The 27,310-nt window shown below is 31.9% G+C and overlaps 2 protein-coding genes across 8 annotated transcripts in view; one reads left to right on the top strand and one right to left on the bottom strand.

Annotated features, from left to right (window-relative positions):
• The window catches only part of su(f) (cleavage stimulation factor subunit su(f)), a 56,777-nt gene continuing 29,467 nt past the window's right edge, over nt 1-27,310 (top strand). For 2 of the 7 annotated variants that reach the window (XM_067044917.1, XM_067044916.1), the window contains exons 1-3: nt 4-114; nt 3,854-4,045; nt 4,175-4,207. In XM_067044917.1, the coding sequence (XP_066901018.1) occupies nt 85-114; nt 3,854-4,045; nt 4,175-4,207 (255 nt within the window). In that variant the 5' untranslated portion in view covers nt 4-84. Of the gene's footprint in view, nt 115-1,638; nt 1,731-3,608; nt 3,770-3,853; nt 4,046-4,174; nt 4,208-27,310 lie in introns of those variants that run through there. The other 5 variants (XM_014432983.3, XM_014432973.3, XM_067044918.1 and 2 more) reach the window with 4 other exon arrangements.
• Nucleotides 2,134-3,594, bottom strand: LOC106688538 (RCC1-like G exchanging factor-like protein). Its single transcript, XM_014433046.3, has one exon. The coding sequence runs from the start codon at nt 3,527-3,529 to the stop codon at nt 2,207-2,209; it is 1,323 nt and encodes a 440-aa protein (XP_014288532.1). The 5' UTR covers nt 3,530-3,594; the 3' UTR covers nt 2,134-2,206.

The following is a 27,310-nucleotide window of genomic DNA, read 5'->3' as shown; positions in this document are numbered from 1 at the left end:
AACAAAACCTATCCACCTGTAAGCTTAAATATTGAATAAAAATTGGTCTGTTTATCCTATTTTAATTTTGGAAAACCATTAACAATGTATAACTTTAAAAATGTCAAGATTTTGGTGAGTCCTATACCAATTTTATTTTTTTACGGCTGTAAATAAGGAAATTAGTAATAATAATATAACTGCAATTAGAAATGATTAAGAAATCATCCCTATTTTAGAGAAAATGAAATAAAATTATGATAGAATATATTTACAGTAAATTAAAAGCAATAGAAGTTTTTAAAGAAACCACCTGTAATTAATGTTATAATAATTTATTTAATTATTCAAACTTAACAAGTTAAGATCGGAAAACAGTTATAAAATCATTAAAATAACTTTTTCAACTTAAAAGTTATTTGTAATAATTATAATAATTTTTTAAGGTGTTTCTGTTATTAATTTATTTCATAATTCTTACTTTAAAAGTTCAGATCAGAAAACCTTAGTTCATTAAAAACAACTTTTTAAACTCATACGTAATACTTTTAGATAGGATTCTTGTCTCAGAAAGAAGCAGATTAGTTTTGAGTGTTACAGATAAGTTAGTTCAAAGCATGGTCTTACCTTAGCTTCAAAAAACCAATCAGGCAATAACAGATTCTGAAAGTCACCACTTCTAGATGCTTAATTTAGTTTATTTGGGAGGGAAATCTTTAAGAAATATAATGGAATATTGGTAGTTTAAAAATCAGAAGTTTTGATTACAATTAAATCATTATTACTTGGTAGTTTTTTTTTAAATTATTAAAAAAAAAAACATTCCATCAGATAAATACATAAGGAGTTAAATGATTCCTAAGAAATAAACTGTAGCAAAACTCCAAAATTAATGCGAGAAGTAACTTATAGTTGTGCTTTGTACTACCTTCATACAGCCCTGCAAAATGGGGCAAAACATTGGTTAACAATAAATAGTTTTGTTTTACTATTTTGATACCTTTATTGACCACCTAAACTATCTTCCTTCAATTTAATTATCTTTTGAACAAATGGATCGATTTTGTGGAAACTTACCAAAAGATTTTTCCTTAAATTACTTTAACTTTATGAAATAAACTTCAGAAAAAAAACTATAAATAAAAGAAAATTTACTTGCACAGAACTCAAAAAGGGTACATTTTGTGTTGGATTTGTAGATAATTTGACCATATGAAATTTATTGTTAAAGGATGGTCGCCCAGGTGACAGTCAAGCAAATTTGTGGTCATAAGTTTTAAAATACATGAAATCCCAAAAAATATTGGTCAATTGGAATTAACAATTTTTTTGTTTTCTTCCATACATTTTACTGTGTTTATTTAAATTGTTTTTCATTATTTTTAGACATTACTTACATATCTCACTTTATTAATATCATTACTCATTATTTACATTTTTTTTCATACTTTTCATTATGTTTAATTATTTATTTAATTGAACTGTCTATTTTCAAAATTTTTTTTACTGTTTTTTTTTGTATAGTTCTTATCTCTACAATATTATATTTTACGTTATATTAATATCAATCAACTACTATCTACTTAATATAACGTTGTGTATATCTCCTAGTTTGTTTATTATTATTTTATTTTTACGTTTCTCTGCATTAAGGTTATTATCTCATTTTGTTTTTCAGTCCTGATGAAGGCATAATTCTTCACCTTATATCAATCTACGGTCAACTAATAACACTTCATTAAAAAAATTTTGTGAGTGGACAGATCAGATATTTTATTATTTGTTATTAACTGATATAATAAAATAATTAATTTGGATAATAAACCATTGAGTAATAATTTAATTTTTCGTGTTTTCCCGTTTTAAAAAATAATACTTATATCTTATCTTCCTTTTTAATGGAAAAGATACATTTCGCTTTAAAAGTTAAGACCATAAGCTATATTGATTTGACAGTACATTAAGGTATATTCTTAAAAGCAATCTTAATTCTTAATAAATAGACTACAAATAAACTGAACTTATATAGAGCTGATTTTTAAAAAATATTATCCAAATAAAACCTAATTTATGTACTCTATTATATTTTAGTTTCTATTAATATTATTTTTAAATTATTATAACTGAAATAAAAACAATTATTTACAAAACAAATAGAAATAGAAAGTCATGTAATTAATGATTTCAATAATTTAAGTATAGACTATTGAAAAAACATATCACTGAATCAATCATAAGCACAACCTAAAACCATAGTATGATCTAATCCACAACTGACCTTTCGGGCTAGAGCCGAAAACGCAACTTTATAAGGAAAATATTGATCTCGTCCATGCCCAATACCTAGGCATCCATACCTATTACGACCCCAAATGTACAAATGATTGCAATTATTAATCGCAGCCAAATGGCTAAGTCCACAGTAAATTGAGCACACTCTAACATCTGGCTGATACACATTGCAACCAAACAGAGTTCTGGGAATCATAACAGGATCAGGTGATTTTTGTAACTCAGGACCGCAGCCTAAAATACCATATCCCCAAACGAACACATCTCCAGTCATAGATAGTGCAGCACAGAAAGATCCCCCAGCAGCAATATCAATAACCTTCCCCATACAGTTCAGCTTCTTTAATTTAATAGGGCAATTGATTTGCTGAACATCCTTGCTATCACTTAATTGGCCATATTCACTACTTCCCCAACCAAACACTTCACCATTACAATTCAAAGCTAGAACAGTGTCACTTCGAGCAGCAATTTTGATTATTTTTTCATTTTCTATTTCTCCACGAACCTGAGCAGGCTTACTGGTTGGATCAGTATGGACAAGACCAGTTTGACCATCAGCACCCCAACCACATGACCATACCTTGCCTTGATTGGTTAAAAATAAAGTATGATCTTGCCCACAAACAACATCACATATAGGTTCATTACCAAGACATGGTATCCTGTTAACTATACAGCTACCTTGTAATTTATCATCTGGTATTACCTCTCTTGCACATTGTCCATAATTGTTTGCTCCTAATAAAAACACTCCTTCTTTATCCGTCACAACAGCAAGGTGGGCTCTACCTGCAGAAAGGCCAACAATCATAGTGTCGGCATCTTTCAAACCAATATTAACAGGTACTGGTTTCAGGATTATTTCCAAAGGGACTTGTTGGGCTGAAAGATGGTATCCTATTTGAAAATCAGTATTTATGCCGCATCCATAAATCTTGGTGGTGTCATGTGAAATTAGAGAAAAGGCTGTAAACCCATACCCTGCAGCCACATTAGTAACAGGTTTTTGTTCAGCAAAACTGTGTCTCACCGGTTTTAAAACAAACTTTTTCACCTTTTTATGTCCATTTTCATGCAATCCGAGCGCTCCATGCTCTGACAGACCAAAAGCATAAAGCCTATAATGATTTTTGGCTGGAATTTCTTTGCAATATGACCTTCTTAATAGAGAATTAAAAATTGAAAGGTGATGAGAAAATATTATTTGACTTGTTGATTTGGATCTTAACAAAACAGCAATATTACAAAATTCCATAACATACTAAATTCAATCAGAACAAAAACAAACAGACTCAACACATGGCTATTTCTAAGAATCGATTATCGAACAGGAGCATCGTTCACGAAGTTGAAGATTGAAGCTCGTCGTTGTACTTTTGTTTTCATGTGTAGTGCAGTTTAAGCTGTTTCAAGTTTTAAAAAAGTTTGAAATTGTACAAGTTTTTGTGTTGTTAAATGTCCTATTTTTAAAATGGGCGATGAAAATGTACAAATTGTAAGATTTCGTACTTCGATTATCTGATTGTATAAGTTATTAATTTGTTTTATTCTTCGTTTTACTAAAATTAATAATTCTCAGGAATGGGGAAGTGAGAAGTTAGTTAAAGCTCAGCAGACCATCGATGAAAACAAATGGGATATAGAAGCATGGGGTGTACTTATTAGAGAAGCTCAAGGAAGGTGGATTAATGATGTTAGACAATTTTTTGAAAGGCTTGTTGCTACTTTTCCTACTACAGGTCGTTATTGGAAAATATATATAGAACAAGAGGTAACCCTTATTTCATAGTTAAACATGTTTATTTATTAATTTCTAACCTTAATTAATTCAAATATTTATACATTATTGTATTGAAGTAATTGTCAAATTGTTAATTGTTATTCTTGAATATTTTTACAGATGAAAGGCCGAAACTTTGAACGGGTAGAAAAGGTATGTCCTGTTGTAACTAAAATATGCTGGATATATTTTCTAAATATAATGTTATTTTCTTGCAACAGCAGGAATTTTTTTTTATTTCATGGTGTTGTTAAGACTTGGGAGGTGGTTTTATGTGATTAATGTAGTATATTTTTCAGTTATGTTATATTGAAATCCAATAATATAACATTGCTCTAAATTTTTATTCCAAATTGTACTGATTATTATTGAATTCATACCTAAATGGTATACTCTGATCACAGAAGGTCACTTTCTAAGTTATAAACCACTTTTGCCAAAAACTTTCCTATTCATCTTTAAAGAGTGCAGTCTGAATCTATTATGTTATCTCCAGGTAAAGTAGATAAAAACCTATTATGACTGAATTTATTTTAATTGATAATGGTTGTTATTGATTTTCTTAGTTTAATTGAAAATATTCATATTATAAGAGTATTTAATGTATACATTAAATCACATTTGGGTGTATTGATAAACTTATTAATCGTTGAAATGCTAAAGATATCAATATAGTCTGCTGAAAATGTGAAAAGTCTCAATACTTTTGGTTTTAATAAATATGTTCTAATATCAAAACAAAACAAATAATTCGATTTCATTCAATGTTTTTTTTTTTAATTTAAAAAGTTATTTGATTTGAGTTCATAATATAGTTCTGACATGATGTAATACTTACTTGAATGTTTCTCGAAATTTCAGAATTGTTAACAATTTTTATCTTTAGATTTTTTGTTAAATTAATTCAGTTCTGATAAGGTTGCTTAAATTGGAATTTTAACTGGTTTAAATTTTTATGAAATTATGAATCAAGTAGGTTTATTGCATATTGTATGCCTCTTATAATTTGTTTTGAAGAATACTTATTAAAGTCTCTTATATTATTTTCAATCGTTAGTTTTAAGTGACTTAAGATCATGGAATACAACATGAAAAATTTATAGCTTCTGTTGCCTTCCCTCTGATTATTGAATTTCCTATAAATTGGAATGATGGTGATATAAATGTAAATGTCAAATAAGTAGTCTAGTATGTCTTTTAAGCTTTTTCTACGCTATTACAACAAATATTAATTTCAGTCATTAGTTTTTAGTGACGTAAGATGATGGAATACAACATGAAAAATTTATAGCTTCTGTTGCCTTCCCTCTGCTTATTGAATTTCCTATAAATTGGAATGATAGTGATATAAATGTCAATTTTAAATAAGGAATCCAGTACGTCTTTTGATCTTGTTCTACTATATTACAACACTTCTACTTGTGTTAGATTATTGCATATTTTCTGTAAATATACAAGTAATTTGGTCTATATTTAGAACTATACAGTGGCAAACGTTTCTCTGTTTTGGATTCAGAAGGACACAACCGTTTGGTCTTACAGTATTTAATTGACATTTTAAATGTATACTCATCTGTTTTTTGCTAATTACCTTCCTGGTATCTAGTTCATAATCCTGTCAGTCTTTACATAAATCCATTTTTATCTTTACTTGTGAAAAGATTTCTTGTGGTAACTGGTGACAAGTTCCTCCAGTTCTAAATTTATATGGTATTATTTTTCTATTAATATTGTTGATTTGATTACAAACTTTTGTTTTGAAAAAGGAATTTAAACTTAATTCAAAATAATTAAAATGGTTATACCAAATATTACATTTTCTGTCAAATAGACAATGCTAAACATGTTTATCTTTTATGAATGGATTATGGTCCGGGTATATTCCATTCATCTGTACACACAGTCAATCAATAATCTTCCAGTGTATCTTTTATGTTTTGATTTATATTATTTTTTTTTTTAAATCCTGTCCTATTAGACAGGTGCTAATATACTTTTAAAATGTTGGTACAATATATTTTTATTGGATTTACTATCCATTTTATCATTTTGTTTAATTCTTTAAATTTTGTTTTAAAAATAATTATTTTTGATAAATTTCCCAACAAAAAGTCCCAAACAGCTTCTATTCTGGTCAAGTTAGAGTTGGAAAATGCTTCCACTGAAGAAAAATAAAAATGGTTGATTCTATTTTGAATAAGTTTTATTACTTATTGCTTTGTTTTTAATTTATCTTTGTTTTTTGGATTCTATTAATTTTAAAAAGGACAATATAAAAATATTAATTATCCTATTGGACAGAATACTGTCTTTCTTTTCTACTTAATTCATCTAAATCCTTAACTTTTTTCTTGACTAAAATATTTAGGGATGAAACCTCAGTTTATTAAAAAAAAATTTTTTGTTGGTTGTCATTAGCAGAGGGAGTTGAGGTGCCGCCTTTAACTATCTCAAACTGCAGGGGCACCAGTTTGAATCAGGCCTGGGTGTCGACTTTAATTTTGTGTTGGTCCCACGTAATGAAAATTTGACCCTATGGTCAGAATAGTTTGATAACCTATAATCTCCCAAAAATACAGCTAGGTTGAAAACCAGGTATTTTACCAGTACTTGCCTGTATAATGGGTCAGTCCTATTACAAAGACGGATTTTGTAAAATTCATAATGTGCTTCAATCAATTTTTATGATTTGATTTGATCTAGAATATGATGTGAAGTCTAGTAGGAATAGGTATACCTAGTTCTCAACCAGAGAGTGTCCTTGGTAGATAGTGTTATCACGACTACAGTATCTCCTAACTGTTGAGTACTTATTGTTAAATGGTTGAGCAGATTTGATGAGGCTCTTCTAACAATTTAATTCTTACTTCTTTGTTTATTATTCTATATTTTTATTTTGAATCTTCCTAATTTTACCTACACAACACAATACTTTTAAAATTTAATATTTTTTTCTTTATTGTATGCTTGATTTTCTTTGATATTATATCCCTTTATTCATAAATTATAAATTTTAAATTATTATCTCAATGGAGATTTGTTTATTTAATCTTATAATTGGAGATTACTTATAGATTATTGAGGTTCAATAAATCACTGAGGGATTAATATAGAATGGAATTTATCTGATATAATTAAATTAGCAATATTGATTTTTAACTAAGAACTACTTCTTCACAACATTTTTCAAACTATTTATTTTGTATAAGCACATGTTGTATTCTAAGTTAATAACATGTGATTATTAACTTAGAATACAAAACCAGATTTGTATGTGGTAAAAAAAAAAATTATAACACGCAGTACAAAAAGCCTAAAATTGTGAACTAAAAATGTTGTAAAATGCTTAGGGTAGAGAGGTTTCTATCCATGAGTACTCTAAGTGCCGCATTCAACAACATCGTAATTATAGAACATTACTCAAACAAATTGAAATTTCATTATTATCATATTAAGGGATGGGAAAACGTTCCTCACCATAGTCCATTTGGGTCTTATACGAGATACCCCTTTATATGAAGATTCTGTTGTAATATTTTATTTCTGACAAAGTACATTAGAGTTAGGCCTAATGATGTCTTCAGGTTAAATTGTTAACTTTTACAAGCTCTAGAAGACTTAATATTATGACAGAATGTTTGTCAGCCTATTTTTTCCTCTTGGCTCAGACAACAGGTGAAATCTTCCACTTATTTCATATTCTTGAGATGATATTTTAGTTGATAGGGCCCATGAGAAAACTCGTTATTGCTCTCGACCCGAGGATTGGGTTAGTGATCACAATTGTCATCGCTAATTATTTACTGGTCTCTTACTCCCCTTGGGCTCAGCAAGGGAATATCCTCTCTTTGGTCTCTTGATTCGTAAAATTTAATTCTTAATTCTGATATTCAAAGTATACATAACTTAATAAATATATGTATAACCAGATCCACACATTTGACCCTAATCCCAAATCCAAAACATTTACAAATGTTACGTAAACAAAGAAAGTTACCAATGTCTGTATCTAAACACTAGTATGGTCCAGAGAGGCAAGTATGGCTGACGTCAAACTTGTATTGGTTATGACCTTTTAATTTAAATTATTATATATATAATTAAATATTATATAATTAAAGAGAGGCAAAATGAAATGAAACATAAATGTCGGTAAAGAAGATCTGGGCCCTAATAGTTGGGGTATTCATGATGTGTTAAATATAAAAAGTTGTAACATGCTTAACGTTTCAAGTATAGAAATGTGAGTAGCTCAATTTAAAATCTATGTTATATATTAAATCCAGAGCTCCTTGAGCATTTTCTTGGAAACTTTGTAACCTTTCCTTTTACTACCTTCCAGAATTTCATTATTTTTATCCATCAATTTATTATAGTTTTAAAGACATCCAAAACAAAAACTAGGAGCAACTAACTTATGAAAAGACCTCAGACAAAATGGTGTGGAGCTCAGCTGGTCTATTGCGTGACATCATCCTCCATTTAGTAGACCTATTAACTGACCCTCAACCATGTTAAATGTTATATCGGTTTAACATGCTAAAAGAAGGAAATATTTTTCCATTTAATAAAACTTTTTTCATTCAACATACTATAATAATACCCATAGTGTTAGCTCATAAATACATTAATACAAAGTACAAATACTTCTTGTTTTATAATGGGAACTACTCAAGTAGGAATGTATAATTGAGCATTGTACAAATTAGCAAAACTGTACCAAATACATACTACAAGGCTAGTACAATAGTATTGGTTAGTACTTTAATTATGAAACAGAGCTTTTATTTGAATACAAATTCTTAAAAAATATACCAGATAACCTTAAAATTAAACTTCCCTTCTTATGTTTTTATTAGATACTTGTTAATTTAAGTACTCTAACTCTAAATGTTTTTATCCCTTATGCTTGTGCATGTGGAAACTTGCCGTAGTATGTGTACCCACCTTAAGGTTGGCAGCTATTAAAAAAGTATTTGATAACCATTGTTTTCCCTTTTAGTTTGTTTTATCATTTTTATGACATTACGTGAAAGGATATAAGAATAATGGAGATGACTAATGTTCCACATACCCAGACCATAGTTTTTTAATTCCAGCCTGCTCCTGTCTTGAGAGTCTTATATATTGTACGACATCCAGTTTCCAGTAAATTTGGTGCAACTCAGCATTCTACATCAGCTTAAACTGGTCGCCATTCAATATTGAATAAAATATTCTTCAGATTTCTCTTCTCAAATATCATTTAACTGTCGGTACCTACAACCACTATCAGATAAAGGCCATTTTTGTTTCTCGTGGTTTTAAGTGTTTTTGACAAACCAAAACAGCATCTATTTGCCACTGTACCTGTTAATCTTATTGTTCGCACTTACTAGTGACTATAGATAAACAAAGCTATTTACACTTTGAAATCTGTAACTTCAAAATGTCACAGTGATTAGTGGTGGCCCTTGGGAGGTTGGTAAGCATTAAGGGTAGGCCTTGATGGTGTTGATGTGTTACATGGCTGGGTTTAAAAAAAATTGGATTATATAAGTAAAGGAAAAAAAGTAATAATTTTTCGAAGAACTCTAAAAATATTCTTCCCCTGTAACATTATTGTCGTTCATTTAACAGGTATTGAAATTCCCTACAATACAAAACTAAAGTTATCCAAATCGTTTCAGTATCACTAAAGATTTGTATTTTGGATCCAGGTGTTTTGTAAATATTGTGAGCAAGTTTCCATGGAAACGGGTTCCTATCAGACTTTAGCTATTATGTACTAATAATTTTCTGAGAGTATGAATTAACGGAAATTGATTAATTAAAGAAATGTTTCATTTAATTAAGAGAGGTTTCCCTCAATCAAATTACATTTACTTAATAATAAAATGGTCATCAAATGCTATAACCTAAAGATGCCTCTACAGGTTTGCCAAAAGTTGCTAAGTCGCAGATCGGCAAGAGTGTGGACGAGTTATTTGGAATGATTGGTTCAATTTGGCCGACCTCTTAAATGTCCGTTTATGGGAACAAATCAAACAATGCTTTGCTGCAATCACAAGTTTGTTTCCAGTTTGTATTGTTTTAGAACTACAAGGTGAATAATTGTTCCCTCCGTGTCTTAATAAATTAAAGAATATCCCTTTGGATTCAATAATTATCTCTTGTTTAAGATTGTATATTTTAAAATTATATCGATTTGGTGTAAAGACATTATTTCAAATCTTGTTAATTACTAATTATTAATTGGGTTTATTTTGTTGTTTAGAAGAGCTCCAATATACTATATCACGGTTATTAAGACATTACAGGTTTGGGTAGTTAAATTAAAATGTATCTAATAAAAATTCTAGAACGAAAGTTGAATTTATAAACTACTTAGTACCATTTATATGAATTTTTATAATGTAACATCTAATTTTATGATATTTACGTTTGCTATCATTTCGCCTATCTTTAGTGTGTGTTACTTTTTATAATGAAAATAGAGTACTAGCCGAAAATGTCAAAATAACAAAACAAGCTTGTGGACATTGAAGTTTGGTGCTCCCTTTGTTTACCTAGTATTTGTACAAGTCCTGGATTAGCGACAAATGGCAAACGTGTAGATCTTGCATTAAGGTTAAGTTGTAGCGCGTGCGCACTAAACGGTTTATTTTATATTAAAGGATGTCATTTGCTGAATAAGGGATTAATTTATGGGAGAACTTGTTTAGTCGGTCTTTTCATATTTTTACATTTTATAAAATATGTTTTAAAACTACTGATTGTTGAGCTAACGTTTTGGCCCTAACGTGTATACCTGCCATCTTCAGGGAAGATTCAAAGTTTCTCTTCAACAAATCACTATAAAAATAAAAAACAATTTTACTTCCTCTTACCGATGTATGGAATATATAGTAAGGGGGAGTACGCGTTTTAATGCTCTCCCGGTCCAAATAACCAAGTTTCATTTTACGTATGTCTGCCTGTGAACAAACGTTTAAACGAATTTGTTTAAATCCAGTATTTCAATGAAAAGTTAATTTTTTACTGTATATATTTATATATAGTTGACCGTAAAAATTGATATTTATAAGAAGATGGTCAGGGTTGCGGTAAAAAGAGAAACAAAAATAGTTTACAACTATGTATTTTCCGACGTTTCGCCCCACTTTGCAGGGCTTCATCAGGGCTAAAAAGATACACAAAAAAACTAATTTTGTTTCTCTTTTGACCGCAACCCTGACCAGCTTCTTATATATTAATTGTTTACTATTTGACTATTAATTTTATACATTCTGGTAATTATAAACTATAAAAGTAAGAGAGCAATTTCAACCCAGAAAGGGGAACAGAGGAGGCACCATAATCCCATACAGAGATAATGGAACAAATTAGTTTTCCTCTTGTCTTTTTTTAATCCTAAAATAAAAAAATGTTATATTGATTTAAGCTTACCTACACTGTCGGACAAAAGTTCATAGACCACATCGATTTTTGTTGAGAAAATTCGATATTTGGGTTAAATAAAACGAAACTAAAAGATGTATTCAACTGAAAATTAGAACAAAATTGAATGAATTACATAATATAATACGCATTTAAAGAAACATAGTAAAATAAAAATCTTGTGCTGTACACATGGGGCGGGCAGGCGCCCCTACCCTAGAAGTGGAAAAATTATTAATTTAATAGAAATTTTTTTTTCTCCACCAAATACTAATTATAATAACTAATAGAAGCATTGCGACAATGTCACAACCTGATTGACTATGACTTGCCCCTCCCCCTCCCCGTCTCCCTTCCCCTTGGTCATCATGCAACTTTTACGTTCTAACTTTAATACATTGAATTGAAATTATCGTTTCAAACTGATATTTTATATTGTAGGAAGTTAGTGAAAGTGGCGGTCAATAGAGGTATAAAAATAGTAAAAGAAAACTTTCTTGTAAACCAACGTTTCTCCCCACCTTGCAGGACGTCGTCACCGCTGTCAAAATGAAAAGGGGATGACGACCCTAGTACGATTTCAATCTTACCGACCTGACGAAGCCCTGCGAAGTGGGCCGAAACTTTGGTTTACAATAAATAGTTTTCTTTTACTATTTTGATATTTTTATTGACCACCATCAGGACTATCTTCCTCTAATCTACTTCCTACGGTCTACTATCTTCTGCGAAATATTTTTTATATTATCCACTCTGCAAATACTTTATATAATTCTACAATAATTTCTACTTATTTTTGACACCAGCCTTTCAGTTGGCAATTTACTAACTTCAATCACAATATTTTACAGAGAAGTATATTTAATAATATTTTCGTTACAAAATGTTAACATTTCTCTTTTGCAAGAGTAATGCACAAATGCAAACGTGTACATTCCGTCTACATTATTTATTCAATGCTAAATTAATATATCTGAATCAATATTGAAAACACTAAGAACGATTTTATGGAGATGGACCCTCTATCAAAGGGTTCAATTTTTTTAAATAATTTATTTATTGTTATTTACAACTGTATACACATGTATACAACAAGTAAATTTCCTGTAGGTGACATTGTGACATGATACAAACGTGGAGAATCTACCCACTGATAGAACTCCAATAACATTTCTAGAGATCTTGAGGCAGGCCATCTTCTTTTCAGACGCCTAGGAGGATTATTAGGTAATGAAGGAGAAGCCAGGTTAGAAACAAGTGAATTTGGGTGGTTGAGAAGTTTATTATGGAAGGAAAGGTATCTGGTTCTGGCCAAATCGTCAACATATGGAACATTGAGGTCCTGATGGATGACTTGATTTGTGACAAAGTAAGGAGCATTAAGGATTTTGGACTGTAAGGATTGGATTCTGGAGGGATTTGATGGTTTAGTGGAGCCCCAAAGCTCAACTCCGTGTGTCCAGATAGACCTTATAATATTCATTTAGATCAGTCTTTTGTAATGGATTGGCAATTTAGACCGTTTGTCTAGTAAATGTTGCAATAGTCGGAATCTACGAGCAGTTTCTTGTCTTTTTAGTCTTGTATGAGGATTCCATGTCAGTCGTTTGTCGAGATGTAGTCCTAAGTAACGGATCTGTTCGACAGGAATAAGTGGGATATTATTAAAGGATACTGTAGGGCAAGAGGTCAAGGGTTTACGTCGAAGGGTAAATGTGGTTTGGTGGGATTTATTGGAATTTATTTTAATCCTCCAGTTTTGGCACCATTCTTCAAGGGTGGTGATGTGGAATTGGAGGGATTGGGATACAATGTAAGGATCATTGTTCACTGACAATAGACATGTGTCATCGGCATACGTGGTGAGGATAGTGTTAGGATGGGTTGGGATGTCAGCTGTGAAAACTGTATAAAGGATAGGACCAAGGATACTACCTTAGTACTATAAGTACACCAGCAGACTGACGGAGTAGGGATGAATAAGAGCCGTTGTAATGTACTTGAAGTAAGCTATCAATTTAAAGGCTGATATATAGCTGAAGTGAAGTTTAAGAAGTCATTATTTAATGTTCGTTCCAATAACTATTTCTAAGATGTTTGGCTTTCCAATGGCATTTAATACTTCTATATTCCAATTATTATTTCCAGAAATATTTTTTCAACCTAGAAAAAAGAAATGTTTTTACACTTATCTCCTTACGTTTATCATCAACTCCTTTCTTAGTTTATATTTATTCATTTATTATTAATAGGAAATATGTGAAATTGAGAATGATTTCAAAAGACATTCACAATTAAAGACACTTTAGAGGAAGATTTTTTAACAATTTCAATACTTGTAATAAAACTCTCTCTTAACTGATCTTTTTCTTCGTTACTTTTGGCCTTACTCACTCTCGTCAATTTTAACATTTTATTTTGTCTCTTGAGTTTTAAGAGTTTACTGTTTACGTTTCTAGATACAAGCCATCCAAAAATTGCATCGATAAAAAAATAAATCCGTCTCCGTGTTCTCTCCAAGTCTACTGTTTCAATATTTTTTTGGATTTGACAACGAATGCTGCGAGTGTAGGATATAAAGCAATGGTTCCCAAACTTGTTTAACTAGCAGAAAAATGGTATGGTGTAGCCGTTTTAGTATACTAGGCCCTTCTACGACCTTATCGAGTTGGAAAAATTTCTCTACGGCCTTTCATAACAGAGCGAGTTATTAAAACGCCAACTGTGATTGGCTCGTGATCGAAGCGGCGCCGATTCGAATCCTACTGGAGTGACAACTTTTATCGTGGTGGTCCCGCGCAATGAAAACAACTCCCCACCATAGTTAGAATAGGATAGTAACCTGTTTATAAATTCCCCTCCCCCCACCATATGTAAAAAATAACCAGAAGATCATAAAAAAAAAAATTGACTAAATTTGCGCCATCCAATCCATTCAATACCTTGGGTTTGAACAATTTTTTAGAACGTCTGTAAAATTGTTTATGGTTTTAATATGAAAATACTGTTATTATCAAAGAATAGCTTTCTTCCATTAATGTGGAATATTCATTGCTTGATCAATTGCACCAGTTTAAAAACCGCGATTTTACATGATTAATTTTGCGCCCTCTTTGTACCCCTCAATGGGGGGTGGGGTTACACCTCGCCACCGCCCTGAGTAGATGTAATGAATGGCACAACCCCTACATCACCTTTTGATCAAGAGCTAAGAAAGGCTAGGAAACCTATCCTTACACAAAATATGTAAAATTGACCGAAATCTGAAAGAGTCCTTTGATCAGAACGTTTGAGTTGGCCTGGAATGATCCATGTTGAGGAATTCTGGTTGATAACCACGGATATAGAGAGATGACCTGGCCTCGCTCAGTGTTCCTGGAGTTGAAGCTTGTTCTTCGTTATCTTCCTCATCCTTACAGTTCAGCCTCCTTTAGGACACCGTGAACACCAATACCATCGTCAACCTCAACGGAATCTACAGATTTTAACTCTTCATAGTTAGGTAGAATTCTCTGTCCCGAGTCTGTGGAAATCAAAATTGTTGATTTGCTTGGCAATCGGAATTTCAAAATTCTCTTGAAAATAAGAAAAAACCCTGTTAGGGTTGTTCTTTTTATACTGTTTTGTAATCTCTGTGCTGTATTCATATCATCTCTCTGTGCTGTATTCATATCATCTCTGTGCTGTATTCATATCATCTCTATCTCTGTGCTGTATTCATATCATCTCTCTGTGCTGTATTCATATCATCTCTGTGCTGTATTCATATCATCTCTATGTGCTGTGTTCATATCATCTCTCTGACTGATATTTCTTTAATTTAAATAAGTAGACTTTTACATAAAAGTATTCGTTTAAAAAAATAAATCAATAAGTAATGAGGTTTTTATTTGATAACTTTCTCTCCCTTTTCTAAGTTAGGTTATTAATATGATTCGTTAGAGTGAAAAGAAAGAGTTGTATTGGAGGTCTGTGAAGAGCTCTTCAAGAAGGTAAGCGACCTATTGTACATAGCTGCGTATAATATTGTGGGAAATATGTTCATGAGTATATACCTTTAAAAATTGGTTCATATTGTAATATATCCTTGCAATAAAAATTTTAAACAGTATTTTTTAAAATAAATCCTTATTGTCTTAAATAATAAGTACTTATCTATGGTTTAATCTATGTGAAAATAAGGTCCAAAACATTTACATATAAAGATTATTGTTTTAAATAATTATATACAACATAAATGAATAATATAGTAGGTAAGAATACAGCAGTAATGTTACAATTGTAAGAATATAACAGTTTAAGCAAAAACGGAAAATGTCAGGCGGTCTCAGCTTTTTCCGTTTAAATCGGAAGTTTTTTTTGTTTTTTTTTGGTTATTCACAAAACATTGTTAGCTGTAAAAAAACAAAAAAAACAATGTTTTGTAAATAACCAAAGAAAAACAAAAACATCCGATTCAAACGGTAGGAAAAATTGTATAAAATCGTCGGACCGTCCGTAGCTTAGATGGTTAGAACTAGGTCTATCGTTATGAGATCGTAGCGCCGGTTCGAATCCGGTCTGGGGGCTAGAACGGCCTGGCTAATATTACCATTAATAATATTAAGACCATTTAATGATTCGCATAGATGCCAATATGGCAGCTGGGACATGACGGCCGTGCGGGTTGGGGTGTAGGTCCCATAGCGCTCGGTCCAGAATGTTGTGGGTTCGATTCCCCCACCTGGGGCATTTAATATTTATTTTTAGGCGGTTCCGAAAAGTGAATCTTGACACACCCACCTTGGTTAGTACATGTGGGTTGGCAAAAAGGACCCTGAGGCCCATTTGCCGGACTTGTTCCCCCCACCAAATACCAAACCCCTAACTTAACTTAAGAGTTGCCGCCGTGTACTAACCAAGGTGGGAGTATCAAGATTCATTTCTCGGGACTGCCGATTTAATTAAAAATGATCATTGACCACTTTGAATTAAACAGCTTTTAAAGTTATGATGCCGTAATTTAAAAAAAAATAACAACATGTTGTATATTTGAAAATTCCCTTTGTGACTTATACAAGCATAGCCTTGTTGGAAAACGAGTCAGGTAAAGTTTAATTGATAACATTTTCGGGACCGAAAGAATTTTAAATGATTAAAAAGATAAACTGACCTTACAAGTCTGTTCCAACAGCCCCTCCTGAATGTCAGGAACTGTACGGAGCATACACAGTACGGGGTTCTGCCTGCCAAAACCTCTATTGCGCATACTCCGGACAGTTAGAAGCTCTTGTTGGAACGTATAAGAACCCTTACTTACAAAGCACTTTAGCTCATTTGTAAAACTTAGCATTGCCTTGCTTTGAGAAGTTTTTCCAAAACAAATCTTTCACTTACCTTCCTCCTTTGAGTTGAAATTAATCCTTGCTCTTTTTCAGAACAAATATTTTTATATTATTCTCTGTGAGAGTATCATTCTACCAGATAAGTCTTTCATTTGACAAATTGACAAACTCCAATTATAACAGAAATAATAGATTTCTCGGTCCAAAATTTCAACATTTTGGTTTTGAAAAAAATGGAATATAAAATATAACAGTTAACTAAAATTCACATTCTGCTCTTAACCATTTATTTTTAACATAAAAAATATGCTAAACTATTATTGGAAAATACTAAGAATGGTTATATGCTTGGAGAAAGAACTAAAATGAAGGCTAGCTGGCAAAATGAAGTGAAAAAGGCTGGCCTTCCGTGACTTCAAGGGGGGTGGCAGAGGAGTAGGGGAAGCGTACGAACCAAACACTGACGGCCTTCTGGTTCAGTTAATATGACAATGGCGGACATTCCTATTAACCTCAACGTAATCCTTCCTTTTTGGTTTCAGTTTTGCTTTGAAGTAGGTTATGGTTATGCCACCATCATTGTAATTCTTTGTAAGTTGTTTAGCCCTGATGGAGCTCTGCAAAATGGGCCGAAACGTTGGATTTAAATAACTAGTTTATTTATGAGGAGAAGATGGTCGGGGTCTGATCAGCTAAAAATACACAAACGAAACTTGTGTATTTGTGCCGACGTTTCGACCTGAATTGCAGAGATTCAACGAAGGTTACGTTAAAAGTGATTTTATTTACTATCTATTATTTATAATATTTATTACTAATTCTACTACTTATTATTTATTCTAATTTATTTATTTACTATGTGAGTTATTTTAACTGACTATCTGATATTACGAATCACTATGGTTACAGCAGTTATAACCTTGGTTCAACAAGGTAACGATAAACAGATAAGAAGGTTTCGGCGTCACAATTTATCTTTATTATTAAGGCGTCACAATTTATTAATTCTTTGCTTTAATATTAGCATATCTAACAAAATTATTTTATTTATTTTTTTTATATATGACGTACCTAGCCAAGCAAAAAATCCTTATGATAATTTATCAAAAACACCGTAACTGTATTTTACTGATATAACAAGTATGGGTTTTTACGGCTATCTGTATCTCCAGAAATATGAGATATTTTTCATAGGTATATCCTTGTACTATTTGAGGAAGTGTCTAAAAATCGTGATCGGACCTTAGTGTGCCAAGGTATTGCATTTTAAAAACATTGTGAGTGAATTAAAAAAAAAATATCAATTATAGTGATATGCTGGAGTCTAGACTATATCATCGTAAACGATCTGTCTTATCGACAATTTTTTTAGTCATTACGTTCTAAACTCTGTTTATAAAAAAAAAAAACTCGTTCGGTTTTCAACTCCATAGCCTTGACGAAGCACTACAAAATGGGCGAAACGTCAGCAAATAAATAGTTGTTATCTATTTTTTGTTTCGTTTGAATTTGAATTATATTTTGAAAAATAAAATTTTATTTCCTTAAAATAAATTATTTTGTTGAGGTCTCAAGACCCTCAGTTATCACTATAACCGCCTCTCACTACATCAGTTTCGGTTAAACATTCCCTGTGATCTCGGGATAAATTCTTTGTCCAGGAAAACAAAGGTAATAGTTCACTGCTTTCAGAGACGAATTTAAAATTATTTTAAATTTAGCTCATAGAACAATAACTTATTCGAAAGTTTGTTTTTTGGAAAATGTTTACTACCGCGCCTCTAACATTTTCAATTTGTGAATCTCGAGAAACATTACTTAAATTCAGAAAAGCCGTTTTTTGTCTCCTGCTAACTGTTTCTTCAGCATTCAAAGTCTGGTGCGTGTGTTTATAATACTGAATACCGCGCTCCTATCACTCTTTCGAAATATTATGAGAAGTTAGGAGGAGGGGGAGTCTGGTCAGAAAAGATGCACAAATAACTAAAAGTGATTTATTTGTGCCGACGTTTCAAGCTGAATTTCAGGCCTACATCAGGGCTAGAAAACAAAACGAGATAACGAACCTAATTAAGAGAAAAATAAAATATACATAACAATAAATTGAATAGGATAGTAGTTGGCGCTAATAAAGATGTAAGAACTATATAAAAGAAGTTACTAAAATCAGACAATGCTCACGTAAATAAACTAACAACATTATGAAAGGGGGCGGAAGAAATTATAAATGATAAGTAATTAAAATTAAAATTTGAAATATTAATCTAATCTATTAAAATTAATAAAACCGCAGTCTTAATAAAAATTAATTTATTAATATTAATGTTATGAAATATTAATTTTGTTGTTGTAATTCCATGGTTTGCAAGCCTTTTAAAATGCGCCATTGTAAATAATATTCGCCTACGGATATGGGAGCTCTTAAATTTCAAATTCTCATTACCACCCATCGATCAATCTCCTCATTCCGCCGCCGACCTTAGATGGAATGCCGAATGTTTCTGAAAGCTAACGAATGTAACAATATCTCGAGGCTTTCATGAGAATTGAATTGGTATTTTGATGGTTTTGGGCTTTGTGTTATTTATCACTTATGTAAATATCATGGAATGATATTTTCATATTTTTATAATATAAAATTAATTTATTCAATCTAGATTAATCAATTGGAACTTAATTATTTTTAAAAGGCCCGTAATAAAATTATTAAAAGTATTATTTTATTAATTTAAGAAGGTAGAGATAACTGTTTTTTTTTTTGTGTGTGTAATATGGAAAACAAATCTCTTCCGCGAAATACACTACTGAAATTATTTTAATTTGTCTTATTTTTTATCGCCAGAGTTTTATTACTTGTTTTTCTTTCCATGACAGCCAATGGGTTTATTGTAGGATAGAGTCCATTTAAGAACATTATGTCGCTAATATAAAAAAGTTAAAAAATAAATTATAGTGTGTCCCAGCCCTTGAAATAGATCGCATTGAATTTTTACTGTCACTAACTTATATATAGATATATACTAATGCTAACAGTTATCCACTCAATAAATAATTTATATTACGTGTAACCAGTTTATTCTACAGTTAATTACAAGGTTAAAACCAACCAGATTTTTCAATTTCACTTACCTATATATGGAATATATAGTAAGGGAAAGTATTGCTGATCGTAAAAAATTTCGAATTCAAGATTTCGACGGAAACAAACCTTTTGATGCTGAGTCCAAAATCGCAAAATGGTATATATGTGTATTATCTGTTTGTGAACAGCTCAGCTCAAAACACACGTTTTGATGCCGAGTCCAAAATCAGTGTCGCAAAATGGTCTATATGTGTATCATATGTTTGTGGACAGCTTAGCTCAAAAAATTAATAATTGTTGGAAATTTAAATTACTCATTCAAGTATGGTATATATGGTCTGGGTTGTGATAGCAGTTTCGCCAAAATTGACCGCCCGGTTTTTCACTGTTTTTTTTTTATTTTCTCGAAAAGTATTTTAACGATTTTGATAAAATTGGCTTGTCAATGTAGAATTAAATGACATTTAATCTGAGCTAGGTCTTAAACTTTTTGAAATAGACTGACAGGGCTTAAATGCAAATCTAAAAAAAAAAAATAACTAAAGAATCTTTAATCGTGTTTATTTGTGAAATCGAAATAAAAAGTTTTCATTGTTAGCAGTCATAACCAATAGTTAAATGCGAATATTAAAGCCTCCTATGAATTACTAAAGAAATATTCTATTCGAACGGGATAAGCCAAGACCGTCCGCTCTTATGCAGTTGTATTACGAGTCGTTATCTTCGTTAAACTGTCGTAATCTTTTCAGGTACAAAAAATCCACCTCAAGAACCTCTAGCGTAGGAATATAATACATAATACATAATAGGATAACAATAATAATAGAAACAGCGAAATAAAAAATTATTTGTTCATAATTTTCTTCTTCGCTAGTCTCTAGATTGTTTTATACATCGGAAATCACAAAAATAGCTAGAGCAATTATTCACACAATCTACACACACAATATTTACACAAGCCGTATCCAGGGTATGCGATGCGCGCACTGTACCGGAACTTCTGCTTATAATATCCATTATAACACTTAATTTTTACAAACAAATAAAAAATTTGCTCGTAGACTCAAAACTCTCTACTGTTAGCTTAGTAATACATCGCTAATTTGCATGAACAGTGGCATATCTGACAAAAAAAGAAATTTGATTTTGTTTTGATATGTACGTGTTCAAAAAATATTACCGTAGACAAGGGTTCTTTTCTGTCCCTCTATAGTCTATCCCAAGGTTGTCAAAAAGTAACTGCCTTCCTTAATATCTACATAATTTCAAATACAAAATAAAATACTTTTCTACACTCCGTGGTTCGGGATTCCTTTTAAGGTCAGCGTCTAAGCTCTTTTCAACCGCTTAAACATATTAGAGTTTGGTCCAAAAGTTATTCCAGCTATCCAACTAGCAGTGATCCCAGCTATATTTTCTGTATGATTTTTTATTTATTTATTCAGGCTTGCCCTACTTAATACTTACCCTGTAATGGACAGTACAGGCGTGCAGCTGCAGTTTGATTAATAAAAGACAAATTAACTATATAAAAACTTGAAAACATCCTGTTCTTTTCCAGTTATTTCACCAGTTGGTTGTCATCCATCTTCTGCTCCTCCTCTACCTCGCGGCCTTCCAGAAGTCGGTGAACATTTTTTTTTTGTATTAGGGGTAGTTATTTTCAGTAACTTGCTGAGGGAGACAATTCTCCGTTTGAGAACATAGAGTCCAGTTATCCTCAGCAGTTTAGCCCTTTGTGCCTCAAAGGTGGTGCAAACAACAATTACGTGCCCAGCAGTTTCCGGCACGCCACAGTGAGGGCATAGAGGGTCGATATCCATCCCATGGCGATGAAGATCAGCTCAAAAACACCCATGCCTAGTCAGGAATTGGGAGATCCAGCAGTCTGGGAGGTTCCACTTTGCTTCTAACCATGACCGTGCGGTATCTACTTCCTCAAGATCCATTCGGGGTCATCACCTACCACCGATTCTACACTTCTATCGTGTCCTAGACAATAGTTTTCCATTTTCTGGAGTCCTCATCTATTCCCATCCAGATATTTTCTAGCAAACTTGCAGAGCCTTCTTTCTGGTATGTATATTTCAACAAATCATCTCGTTGGAGGAGGTCGAGATGAACCCCTTCTGCTAGGACCTGACCTCTAGTTACTCGAAGCAGATACCTCCGCTGAATCGTCGTCAACCTGCTTTTCTGCCATGATCTCAGGAAGGCTCATAAAAAATTAGGGTATTTTTGTAGATGGTTCAAATATTAGCTTCGAAAATGGAGCTTTATTAAAAAAATCACCCCTAAACCTCTCTTGGTTCTAACCGACGTGCCGTGAAAGGTACATGAGGCCCACCTGTTAGGCTTCACTTTTTTGCCAGCTTACCCTCTCCATTACACTCCTTTCTGCAGGGCCTGAGTTAGTAATCGTTGTCACTCGTTGAGGCAAGTTTATTCCAAATTGCAATCCGCTGGTTCACACCTTGCATCTTCCCGCGCCTCCACCAGTGCGCTTGGCAATAGACAGTAATATGGACACTTTTTTTTTCTTAATTAGCTTCTTCTTGGTCATTTCTGACACACGAGGGGTTTAGCTATAGGGTACCACCCTATTTTAACCGTGATGGGGAGAGTCAAGTTTTCATTTCGTTGGATCACCACAGGAATAAAATTCGACCCCCTGGTCGTATTCGAATCGGCGCCGCTACTGTCAGCAGCAGTTAAAGTCGGCGCTTTATCTCGCTCTGATTCGAACGGCTCAGCACTATAGACACTTGTGCAGTGATCGTTACCGAGAATATACGTGTATGAGAAATTTAGTAGAAGCATATAATTTTATGCAACCAAAATAAAACTTTAGCCCAAAAAAAGTAAACCGTGCAATTTTGTGGAGAAAATCCTCTAAAACATGTAATTTTTGGGAAAACACCTAAAACATGGAATATAAAAGTAGTAGTATTTAAATTTATTTTCCATGATTGAATATCTGTTGAGGTATGGCAGAATCTTTACTAGGGAACATCAGATGCAACTGCACAAAAATCCGATCTCTAATAATGACAGTAGTTGAATGCAGTGTTGAACTTATTCTATATCTTATTCTTGGTCCGGTATATTTTATAATTTGTACTTTATAAATATTCTTTTTTAAAATTATTATTAACAATAGTGAGGACCCAATTTACATTAAATACGTTAGTACCCGCCATCTAGCAAGATAACCATAGCCCGACTGTATTCAGTAAAACCCACAACATATTCCATATTATATGCAATTAAAAAAACTGTAAAATATATAATAAAAAAATAAACATCATAAAATGCCATAAGGGAAATAATATATTCCATTATACGACTAATTTACTTACAAAAAGCTCTGAACTAAGAAAGAAATTACAGGAGGGATTAAAAATTGAAAGAAAATGCTTTTAAATGTTGTATAATATTAAACAGTTTTAAAGTAAACTATCAATTGTAAAACATGTCAAAAATCCATTCCATACAGTGGAAATGCAAGTGGTTGCCGAGTTTAGTTAAAAGGTTGCCTTCACATCCGGCATACTCGAATTGATCCTGTAATTTCATTTTCGTACTATATTTCATTTTTGAGGTAGGCTGTTAACGAACGTATACTTGAAATAGTGGTTAGTAATTAACATCGTTCCGAAATCCCTTAATTCTTTAGCTTCTAAAAAAAAAAAAAAGCAAGCAAACAATCTTAAAATATAAAAGGACCCTAATAAGTTAGAAAACTGAGAAACTAAAACAATAAGAGACACAAGCCCAGTCTTAAAATCGACATAATTTCATTTTCTGCAGATCTGTAAACGTTTAAAGGAACCCTAATATGTAAGAAATCCAAGAATCTAAAATAAATCGACACGGATGAGTACATGATTTGTCAATTTTGGTGTTCAAATTTTAATATCGAAATTATGATTTATCGATTTAAAACCATCGAAGGAAAATAACTTAAGTTTCTTTAGAAATTATGATACTTCAATAAATAGAAATACTTTCAACTTTCCGAACTTCAATTATCTTCTTGGAGCCAAAAATCTATTCCAACTGAAATGCGAATAAATATTATTAATACATGTATTTGTGGATCTTAACTACTGTTACAACTACTAGTTGAGGGTTGTCATTGCAACTCCTTTTTGCCTAACACTACTTTTTATAAATTGGTTTAATAAATTAAATCTTTTCTCTAAGAACAGTCTTGTTTCCTAAAATTCCCTGAGTGTAGTTACAAAAGACTTGGATGGGTGTCAATGAAAGTGAGATTATTTCCTAACATCCAACTATTGCTTATTTCATATTTTTTTCTAAAAAATGTTATTTCAATCCAATTATAGATTGAAGATTTTATCCTCTTTGGAGAAATTTTATCTACTTCTGTTATTCCTGCCCTATTCGTAATACATAGTATTCCCCGTACATGTTGGTCCCTCTACTGAATATTGCGGTATCCTCTATTAAGGGTATTCATGATGTTGTTTTAAGTGTAAAATGTTTAACCATGTTAAATGTTATAAGTATAGGATTGTGAGCAGCCCTATTTAAGGTCATGTTAAATGTACAAGAACTTCTAGCGGATTTTATGAGTAACTTGTTTTATAACCTTTTCCCCCAAAACTTTATGTTATTGTTTACTTCTAAGTTTCGATTAAAGTAATTTATTACAACATGCATAAAAGTGAGTGAAAAGTGGAATTTGTGTGAATGTTTCTCCTCTGAATGCCTTGTTGATCTTCTAACTTGGGAGGAAGAGAATCAAGATGAGCTAATTGACAACTGTCATTACACTATTATTGTCATCATCCATTGCTTTATTAGTTTTAAAAACATCCTACACAATACTAACACATTCAAAACACAAACTACTTGCAAGTAACCTAACAATGACAACAAACAAAACGGTAACGAGCTCAGCTGGTCTGTTGCGTGACGTCATTCTCCATTTAACAAACATTACATGTTATATCGTTTTAACATGCTAAAAGAAGGAAATATTTTTCCATTTAACCGCTTTAACATGTTAAACTAAAGATCATGAATACCTCTACTATAGGTGCCTCGACAACATAAAACTAGATACACAAAAATTGTGTCTTGTATACTTCAGATGATTGTTTACTTCAATATTCTTCAATATAAATTTACCAAAGGTATGTATTTATATATTATGTTGAGCATGTGTCCCAAAGCGTTTGGTTCAGAAGGTTTTGGGTTCGATTCCCACCTTGTCTGGTCAATATTTATTTCGCGACGGATTCGAGAAAAAAATCTTGACATTCCCACTCTGGGGCTGTATAGGTCCTCAATTGAAGTACTTAAGGGAAAAAAATATTAAGTATTTAAATCAAATGTAGGGGAGACCGAAAAGTAATGTTTTTGCGCATGTCACTATTTGATTGGCATTTGTCAGCTCGTTGTTTACTTCAAAGTCATGGCAAAGACATTCTAAGGTTATAGTGACTTGTTTAGTAGTAAATAATTAAATTTTAGCTGGCCTAACCTGTTCAGACAAATGGTTTCTGAAATGAAGTTTTTTCATAAATCAAACTTATTGTCCGAACAACTATAAATCAATTTTAGCAAATATCATGAAAACTAATATTCCTACGAAGGTAAAGGTCATAAACTTCTTTATAGTCCATTATACTAGCTTTATTTTGAGTGCTAATAGACATCTGTACGTCACATAGTTCCTGAGATTTAGATTTCTCAAAATAAATTAACTAACTACTAATCTTTCATTAGATTTTTAAGAAATTTTGCTTTTTAAAAAGCTATAACTCGAAAAATATTGGACGTAAATAGCTCTTTTAAAGCTAATATTTCAGCAAATTTACTCTTCTTTAAATAATGTGCTCTTGGGGTTTCTAGTGTTGTTTGTAGTTTTTAAGATTTAGAGCTTCGAATGAAAAATTAGTGTTTTTTTAAAGTTTTGAAACAGCCTATACTTGGCAGACTCATCAGTTTTGACTATTAATTATAGATAGTTTTCATTAAAGTAATCAAAAATTGGGGTGAGATAAGTGCCTTCATTTCTTCCCAGCTATTGACTATATTGTTCGTCGGAAGAGGTGTGAAGGTTCGAAGTGCGAACCGATCCTGTTCTGCTGGCATTTAGTTGCGGAAAAAAGAGTAATAAATTTACTGTGAAAAGTTAATTTTGCTTATTCAGAAAAGAAAATATCTTTAGGACCAATGGTGAAGTAACTATCACATGCCGACAGTAAAACTACAATTGTAGATGGAGGTTTCGATTGAAATGAAATTATCAGTCAAATTAAAGGTCACCTTCGATTTGGATATCGGGCCACAAATGAGAAAATTCAACCAACTCGTTTCTTTTTGCGTAAATGTGGTTCACCTACATTTCCTTCTTTGTTGGTGAATCATAGGTGATAATTCCAAAATTCTGAAAAACCGTTTCGAAGAGACATCTCGTCTACTACGAATCCGAACGAATAATGAGGCATTGGGTGATAGGCATTCCTATGATTTCGAACGAAAGGCGTTGGCACGAATTTGCTCCCATTGGACGAGAGGCCGTATTCCAAGGCTTCAACACTTTTAGAGGGGCAAAATATTTGTAAATTGTAAATGCCATTTCTTTATATTTTGTTAAAAAATCAATTGATTTTTATCGTTCCGGCATCAAAAATTTGCACATTAGATGGCAAAATGTTTTTGGTGATAAGGACGATTACATCATTGATCGAAAAAAAAACTCGTTAAACATTAGTGTTTTAATTTAATGTATGAAAACGACATCACTTTCCGCCTCCCCCCCCATATTTAAATGAAATGGACTGTTAAACTAATAACTATAATATAATAGTAAAAATAATTAATGGTAGGATTAATTTAATATGTTATGTGAGAAAATGGTTGAGGGGTGCGGTCAAAATAAAACACAAATAACATAAACAGAATTTCTAGCCTTCCTCAGGGCTAAAAACAGATAGTGATAACAACCAATCAATACAAAAAATAAAAAAGAAGAAAATATAAACAGAATGACATAAAGTAAATAATTGTACAGAATGGAATTAATAAAATAAAGTGGTGAAAGAAATGGAAAATAAAATGTATACATAAGTATTTGAATAAGTAGGTAAAATAACATAATCAAGGAAATAAAATTTAAAAAAATAAAAAATGTTCTGTTCTTAGCCCTGAGGAAGGCTAGAAATTCTGGTCGAAACGTTGGCACAATTAAATAAGTTACTTCAACTTATTTGTGTTTTATTTTGACCGACCCCGCAACAATCTTCTCTTATAAGTCTTCTACGGTCAACTATCTCTCATGATTAATATGTTATGTATCAATTAAATTGAGTGAATCATTTTTTTTACTTTATTAAGTTTATTCACAACTGTAAAAGTATTTTTACAACCAGCGAATGAGATGTAGAGAGAGAGAGA

Source organism: Halyomorpha halys, unplaced genomic scaffold (genome assembly GCF_000696795.3).
Source record: "Halyomorpha halys isolate HHAL.00 unplaced genomic scaffold, Hhal_1.1 Scaffold43.1, whole genome shotgun sequence".
Taxonomy (NCBI): domain Eukaryota; kingdom Metazoa; phylum Arthropoda; class Insecta; order Hemiptera; family Pentatomidae; genus Halyomorpha; species Halyomorpha halys.
Note: the sequence above shows the minus strand (reverse complement) of the source record. Positions and strands in the feature narration are given on the sequence as shown.